Here is a 7,944-nt window from a genome sequence, read left to right as displayed (position 1 = left end):
TGCTCCGCAACGGGAGAGGCCACAGCAGTGAGAGGCCCGCGTACCGCAAAAAAAAAAAAAAAAAAAAAAAAATTAAAAATTTTAAGGGAATTCCCTGGTGGTCCTGTGGTTAGGACTCCTCACTTTCACTGCTGAGGGCCCTCGTTCAGTCCCTGGTCAGGGAACTGAGGTCCTGCAAGCTACATGGCGCAAAATCAAAAAACTAAAAATTTTTAAAGATTAAGTCCCGTTACCCTTTTCCCCATAGCACCGCCGCTGCCTGTCGGCCCATATAATCGTGTGAATGGTCATGATTGCTCCCGGTCTCCCCCAGCTGGAAGTGACCTATGGGGGGAGGCGCTGAGTGCAGGGCCCGCCCGACACATGGCATCTGCTCCGCGAACGTGTCACGTGTCCATGAATGAATTCAGGGCAGGAGGGCACGCTGACGAGGGGCAGGAAGAAAAGCTCTAACCTCTAACCGACCGCTGATCCGCCGATGCCGCACACCCGGGGGCGACGGCGTCCCCGTCTCTGGGCCTGGGTTTCCCCGTCCGTTGAGTGGCGGCGCAGGACACTGGTCCTGCGGCCCGGCAGGCTGGGAGGAGGTCGGGGTGATGTGCGAAGGGCTCGCTGGTGTCTCTGCCGGCTCCTTCTCTGGTCTCGCTGCGGCAAATGTAGCTGACTGTCCTCACAGCGACACGGGGATGAAGTCACTGTTGGTGGTGGCGCGCCTGCTGGGCCCCAGGCCGGGCTGCTGGCCGCGGGCCATGGACAGGGCTCCTGGCCGCTCCCCTGCGAAGCTGGAGTCTGGTGAGCGCTCACGCGGTGCAGCATTTTTTTTAAGGAGCTCTTGATTAGATTTCCATGATGTTGACTTGTCCTTTCCCTAAAAATGCCCCAGCAGAGACGGCGTGCTCCCGCGAGTTTGCGGACCGCACGCCTGTCAGTTAGAAGGGCCCAGGCCTCCTCACCTGCCTGGGAGGCGGGAACTGTAGGGTCCCCGCCATCGGCCCGCGGGCCCAGGAGGGCAGCTCACGTGTGTCAGGCAGACGTGGGGTGCGCCCCTCAGCCCTGACGTCTCTCGCAGGTGAAGTCAGGGTCCCCGGCCGTGCTGGCCTTCGTGAAGGAGAAGTCTCTGGGGCCGCCCAGCTTCGTCACCTACACAGTCGGCGTCTCGGACCCCACGGCCGGCAGCCAGGGGCCTCTGTCCACCACCCTGACCTTCTCCAGCCCCGCCACTAACCAGGCCGTCACCCTCCCCGTCACCGTGGCCTTCGTGATGGATCGCCGGGGACCTGGTGCTCGTGAGTTACGGGACGGGACACCCGCCGGCAGGGACCTGGCAGGAGGGACGGGCAGAGCGGTCAGGTGGGAGTGGAACCACGAGTCTGAAGGCTGCAGGAGCAGAAATGCAGAGTGTGTCGCTCACCCGGGGCCCTCGCCCTCGGGGCACGCACACGGCATGAGGGGCTCCGCGGACGGTCTGGTAACTCTCTTGCCTTGGACCACAGACGGCGCCGGCCTCTTCCAGCACATCCTGGACTCCTACCAGGTCATGTTCTTCACGCTGTTTGCCCTGCTGGCCGGGACCGCGGTCACGATCATAGGTGAGGCGGGCGTGCCGTGTCCCCACCCCCCGATTGCTCCCCGTCCCCACCCCGACTCTAACCAGCCGTGCGTCTCGCAGCCTACCACGCGGTCTGCACACCCCGGGAGCCCACCGCACCACCGGCCCTCTCCCCGCGAGCCAGCCCTCGGCACAGCCCGCACTGTGAGTAGCCACCCTGAGGAGCGGGCGGCGGGGCAGGATCCCCAGGTCTCAGAAGGCCTGGCCCTGGGCATGAGCTGCAGCTGGGGTGTGAGGCCCGGAGGGCAGGCCTGGGAGCTGGTGGGGGAACGGGAGCTGGCGGATGCTGGTCCCGGAGGGGCTGGTGCCAGGGAGCCCTGTCTCTGCGCGTGTGCGTGTGGGGCCGGGGTCCCACCCGCTGGGGCTACCGCGAAGGGCTCTCGGCTGGGGCTGGACGGGCTGACTCAGAGGTGAGGGTTCTGGGAGATCCCGATGAGGTGTTTCTCACATGGAGAAGAATCACGGGACTCATGCCTGTTAATGGTCCACCTGCCTCTGGTGGTCCTGAAGCCCTGGTGACCCTGCACCGCCCCAGGGGTCTCCTCTCTCTGTGAGTGGTGTCCCCTGAGGCTGTGCAGTACCCAACCTGCACAGCTGTACATGGCGGCCCTGTGTCTCCGGATTCCCATTCGAGGGTTCTCTCCCCTCCACAAGGAATCCTTGAGCGGGTGTCTACTGACTTATGGGGCCACGGCCTGGCTTCAAGGGCTCCGTGAGTTTTTTGAAAGAGGACACAACTGAGTATATAGATTGGTGTTCCTGGGGTAACAAGATCCTACATGCATCCTGGACCCCTAGAATCACAGCCTTCTCTCAGGCCTGCGACGCCCAGGGAAAGCCGTGGACTGCTCAGCAGCTCGCTGCCCCGTGTCAGCCCGATTCATCATCCAGCTGTCCTTGCAGTGGGCGCTCGCCTTGCTAACTGCGTCCCCCAGCACACCCCTCCCCGGTTTGTTGGAGCCACGCCGGGGGCTTCGCGTTGCCTCCTGAGCCCTCCAGACCCTTCGCACACGTTGGAGTCTGTTTGTGCAGCTTTCTCTGCCCACATGGACAGGCCCGCTCCCCGTGTGCCCCCTGGACGGGACGCGGCCGTGGGATCCCGGGACCTGGCGGGCCGTGCGCGCCGGGAGGTCCGGGTCACGGTCCAGGCCACTGTGTGCGCAGCTCAGCAGGCCCCCGTGGGCCTCGTGCGCTGGCCCGGGAGCCGGGGGCGTAGTTAGGCAGCAGCCCCTCGGGGCCGTTGTCTGGCGTAGGCCCTGCAGGGTGTGAGGAACGTAGAGGTCCCCCTTTGGCTCCCTGCTCACCGGGGCTTTCTTCCCACCCTAGATGTTCCTGCCTCATCGCCAACGCCTTTCAACGCGCTGCTTCCTGCTCGCAGAGCCAGCCCTCCCTCGGGGCTGTGGAGCCGGGTGTACCCCTCCCACTAGTCAGCGGGGCCGGGCCTGCCGGGTCCAGCCTGGAGCCGCCCCCCTTCCTGTAACTGTAGTTTAGGCCGTGCTCACGAGCTTGTTCTCATAGGCAGGAGCTGAAGTTTGTTGTCCGGGGGTTTTTGTTGTTATTGTCTTGTTCTCATGAGAGTCTTGCAAAGGCAAAGACCTCGGCTCCTTCCTCAGCCTGGTTGTCTGCGGTTTGGGGACGATGTACACTTGGGCTTTTAGTTTCTTGGTCTCGAAAATCGCTCCCTTCTCAGGACCTGGAGCCAGTGGGAGTCTGTGGAGAAGGGGTCTGTAGATGCTGTGGTAGCAGTGGTCTCAGGGAAAGGACTTTTTATTGGATTTTTTACTTGTGTGGGTTCTTCTCTCTGTGGAAACGGGACTTTTCCCCTCGTCGGGCTGCTGCTGGGAAATGATTGCGGCGAACAGACACGAGTGACCGGGGCCGCCCCGTCCCTGCACAAGGAGCCTCAGGACCGGGGCCGGGGCGCCCGGCTCAGCCTCGGGGGCGCCTGAGACGCCGGGGAGCTGGGAGCTGGGCCTCCTGCCCCCCTCGGGCCGCTGTGAGAGGGTGGCCACCCTCTGCGGTGCTTTGTTTCCCGAGCGGTGTACTTGGCCTCGGCCCCGGGGTGGGGGGGGCGGCGCATCCTCCCAGTCCTGGCTTCGCTCTCAGCACGGGGGCTTCGGAATCGGAATCGGAGCTGGGAAGTGTCCTTGGCCTGGAGACAGGGACTTGCCTCGTGTTCCACTGTTCCGCCCACGCACCGAGCCGTGTTCTCTGCCCCTCCCTCTGTACAAAGCACCTCGCGCATCTGAGCCTCTGCCGCCCCTCGGGACGGCCTCCCTCCGGGCAGCTCCCAGGACGGGCCGGGGAGGGGGCGACTCGGAAAATGCCCTCCTTCCCGGCCCTCGTCCACACAGCAGCTGAGACGTCCGGGACGCGGCCCCTCCCGAGGCCGGGGTGCCGTGCCGCCCCCGGAAGGCCCGGAGCCCGGCAGCCATGGACCCCGAGCTGCACACCTGAATCTGCCTCAGGCCTTTGGGACTGGGCCACGCGATTTATTTTTTTAAAGCTGGAGACAGGAAGAATTGTGCCTTGCATATTACTTGAGCTCAAACTGGCAACTTGGATGTAAATAGGCGCGTTTCTACTTGGTTTATTTAATAAAGCTCTGTATAATTTCTTAAGATGAGCGCGATTATTGCCGGAATCACATGCGTCCTGCCCAGGAGTGACCCAGGCCTGGTGACGTAGCTTGCCGTTGTGTGCATTTGGGGAGCAGGCCTGTGTCCTGCCAATCTCTTTTCTCTGGCTGGACAGCCCAGCCCCCCTCCCACCCCTGAGGGGCTGGCAGGCAACCAGGGCAGGGGGCCGTGGTGTCTGCCCACAGCTGCCTGCTCAAGGCCCCCAGACAGGCCTTCCCAGTTGGAGGACGTGGCAGCCCTGCCCCCACATCGCTGGGGTCACCTAGACGGCCTCTCGGCTCCCCTCCCTCTCCAGCCGTCCCCTTTTCTCTGCAGCTCTGGCTCCACCACCCCACCCCCTGAGACCGTCTCCCCGGGTCACCGGCACTCTGCCCGGCCTCTACAGCCAGACACCGACCCCATTAGTTAACTGGCCCTGCCTCGCTGGCAGCCCCTCCTCTGTGGCCCCTGGCCCCTCACCCTGTGCCCCTCAGGGTTCGCCCTCCCAGCCCCAGGCCCTGCCTTCACGGGGCACTCGTGCGGGGTCATCCTGAGTGCCCCGTGGGGCAGGGCCTGGCATCACGTGTCACAGGGGTGGGAACGGAGGCTTAGAGACAGGTAGCCACCCAGGGTCGCAGGCCACCCAGAGGTGCTGCTGGTGGGACCAGTTGTCCCCGACGTCACTTGCCGGCCTCCTCGGAGTCTGAGCCCGTGACGAGGAGCTGGGTAAAGAGCAGCCAGAATTTCAATGCAAAATTTGCATTTCCCAGCCCCTTGTGCTGCTAGAAGCCAACATGTGACTACATTTGGGGCCAGAACAGAGCGGCTGTGTCCCAGGCAGCTGGTGAAACGGTGCCCTGAAGGGAGGGGTGCCCTGTTCACCTCCCGTCCCATCATCACCGGCTCAGCAGACCCGGTGGGGCTCTGCCTGGCAAGGACGGTCAGGCCACCAGAGTCGCTGGGCCGTCATCGTGACCAGCCTGCACCCCAACCCGGGACGGCCTCCCCTGACGCCCAGGCATACGGGCAAGAGTTCTGGGCTTTCTTCTCCCCAGACGTCACCGTCATCTTAAAGCATGTGCTGCTGGAAGCAACCAGACCCGGCCAGAGGCGAGGGCGTTCACAAAGCCCAGTGACGTGCTTCAGCTTTCTGTTCCCAAACTAACCAAGCAACTTTCACTCTCTAAAGGGTGCCAAAAAATGCTTTTAGCACCATTTAGCGCTAAAATTATAGTATTGCATATAGATTTTTTTTTTCCACCAGAATTCCTAAGTTTGGCCAAAAAATAACTGTGTGTCTCTCTGTCTCTCTGTCTCCCCCTGTTTTTCTGTGTGTGTGTGTTGGGGGGCGGGGGGCATACTGGAAACGTTACATCTCGAGGTCTGAAATACCAGCTACGTGACAGCCCAGAACCTGGGCATCCAGGTGGGTGGGAAAGGCATGGAGTTTAGGGATGAGGTGGCCAGGGGTGCAGGCCCCCCGTCTGGGGCTAGAGCGGAATTGCGTTCCCTCCCTGTGCTGCAGTGTTCCCCTGTCTGCATCTGGCCTGCCTGCCACCCCGAGTGGCTCTGGGGGAAGAGGTGGTAGGTGGGCTGCATGCTCATCTCAGCCCTCAGCCTCCCAGTGCCTCCCCCAGGGGCTGATTGCATTCCCCCCACGGAGGGGGCGCCATGGTCATGTGTCTTGCTTTGGCCAACGGAAAGTGGGTGGAAGTGACCGCACGTCAGTTCAGAGCCTGCGCTTCAAGGGGCCTCACCAGTTTCTGCTCACCCTCCTTGTCCTTCTGCCGTCGACAGAATAACAAGGAAACCCAGGTAGCTGCTGGCCCCAGGAGGAGGAGAGACATCCAAGAGGGACCTGAGACAAATCTGCCCATCGCAGACCAACTGACCTGCAGACTTGTGACCTTGAGAGTCAATGATGATAGTTACAAACCACTGACTTTGGGGACAGTTTGTTAGGCAGTGTTGTTGCAGCAGTAGGTGACTGATACAAAACGTGGCATGGATTCCCTTCTGGCTGAGCCCATCAGGGCAGGTTTCTGCCACTTGTCACAGAGTCTGATTGACATGGCTGCAGCCTCGTGGCCCCTTCCCTTCAGTCCGTTCTCCTGGGCCCTGCCGGGGGCTGCCCCTTTGGCCCATCCCGCTGGACAGGGCTTTCCAGTGGCCGTGGCAGAGGCTGGAAGGGTGGCTGGTGCTCAGAGCCGGGGCCAGGCACTCAGGCAGGCACCTCAGAGGCCCCGGTTTCCTCCCTCTCGGGAGGGGCCCAGTCGACCTCACCCTCGGGCTGCTGCTCTCATCCTGTTGTCACCCCAATGGGCTGGGTGAGACACGTCCTGCTCATGGTGACAACCTGGAGCAAGAGAGCAGGAGGGAACACACAGCCCCCCAGGGGCTGGGCTGGGACGGGCCTGCTGGCCTGTGCTCTCCAGTCCCTTGAACAAAACCAGTCACGAGTCTGAATCTAGAATCAAGGCTCAGGAATAGTCTACCTTGGCTGGGAGGAGCTGCAAAGCCACAGATGTGAACGGAGGGGGTCAAGAGTCAAGGTCATTAAATAAATAAATAAATTTATTTTTAAAAAGAGTCAAGGTCATTAACACAAAGCAATCATGGGTTGTCTTTTTTCTTATTGTTCAACTCCCTCATCATACATCATACAGACGGGAAAACTGAGGCCCAGAGACAGGAAGGGACTAGCAGGGGCCACCCCTGAGTAGCACACCTAGGCCCCGGCCCCGAAGGTCAAGTCGTCCCCCCCCACCTCCGCCCCCGCCTCCCCAGAGCAGTGACACAGGTCATGAGGACGCACTAGTCAATGGCGTGGGCCTTTCACCCTATGATTAATTCTCAAGGATCCTGTCTAGATCCACAATTTCAACATCACATAAAGTGAGCCATCTCAGTTAAAGAGAGAGCAAGGAAGAAAACAAAGCCCAGGACCGTGGGTTTGGTGATGGTCTATTATTTCATTAAGTTTTATGTTGTATGTAATTAGCACATAAACTTCCGTGGAAGATTTCGTTAGCAGAATCATCAGGTGACCGCTTTCATGTGGGGAGTATTTACTGAAGGCAGATAAAGACAATTTATAAGAACCAGGAAAGTGGAATCCCATTTTCCCATTGCGCCACAGCTGCAAGGTGTAACGGCTCCAGGGCAGTGGCGGCTCCCTCTCTGGGTCCTTCTCCACAGAGGGGTACATCAGGAGGCCAAGGGCCGCAGCCCAGAGCCTGGTGGACAAGGCCCAGGCACCAGGTAGATCTCCTGCCTGTGCCACTAACCAGCCAGGGGACCTTGACCTTGAGTACTTTCTGTCACCTCTCTGAGCCTCAGTTTCCCCGTCTGCAGAGTGGTGATTATCACACTACCTCCTCCGTAGGTGTGCCGTGTGGACTGAATGAGCTCCTGTATTAAAACCCCCAGCATGGTGGTGAGCAAACATTTGGTGCTCAGTAAATATGAACTTTTCTGCCTTCTTCTCCCTGGTGATTAGAGACAGTTGTCCTCACTCTCTTGGGGGCCGTGACACATTCCCCAGGAGTCCCTGTCACTGCTCACCCAGCCAACTGAAGCAAATCAACAATCAGGTCCAGGGTCACAAACGTGGATGATGGGCCAGGCAGGCGGCCCCCGAATGCAAGGGGCTGGGGGTGGATGCTGGCAACCTGAGTGCATGCATGGCCTCACCAGCTGCCAGGTGGGGACAAAGCC

At 60.8% G+C, this 7,944-nt stretch overlaps 1 protein-coding gene across 1 annotated transcript in view; it reads left to right on the top strand.

Annotated features, from left to right (window-relative positions):
• The window catches only part of NUP210 (nucleoporin 210), a 57,036-nt gene extending 51,481 nt beyond the window's left edge, over window positions 1-5,555 (top strand). Inside the window, exons 19-22 of the mRNA XM_028478751.2 lie at window positions 1,070-1,286; window positions 1,494-1,589; window positions 1,670-1,753; window positions 2,936-5,555. Coding sequence (XP_028334552.2) covers window positions 1,070-1,286; window positions 1,494-1,589; window positions 1,670-1,753; window positions 2,936-3,036 — 498 coding nt within the window. The 3' untranslated portion in view covers window positions 3,037-5,555. The remainder of the gene's footprint in view (window positions 1-1,069; window positions 1,287-1,493; window positions 1,590-1,669; window positions 1,754-2,935) is intronic.
• The last annotated feature ends 2,389 nt before the right edge of the window (window positions 5,556-7,944 follow it).

This window comes from Physeter macrocephalus, chromosome 18, assembly GCF_002837175.3.
Source record: "Physeter macrocephalus isolate SW-GA chromosome 18, ASM283717v5, whole genome shotgun sequence".
Taxonomy (NCBI): domain Eukaryota; kingdom Metazoa; phylum Chordata; class Mammalia; order Artiodactyla; family Physeteridae; genus Physeter; species Physeter macrocephalus.
Note: the sequence above shows the minus strand (reverse complement) of the source record. Positions and strands in the feature narration are given on the sequence as shown.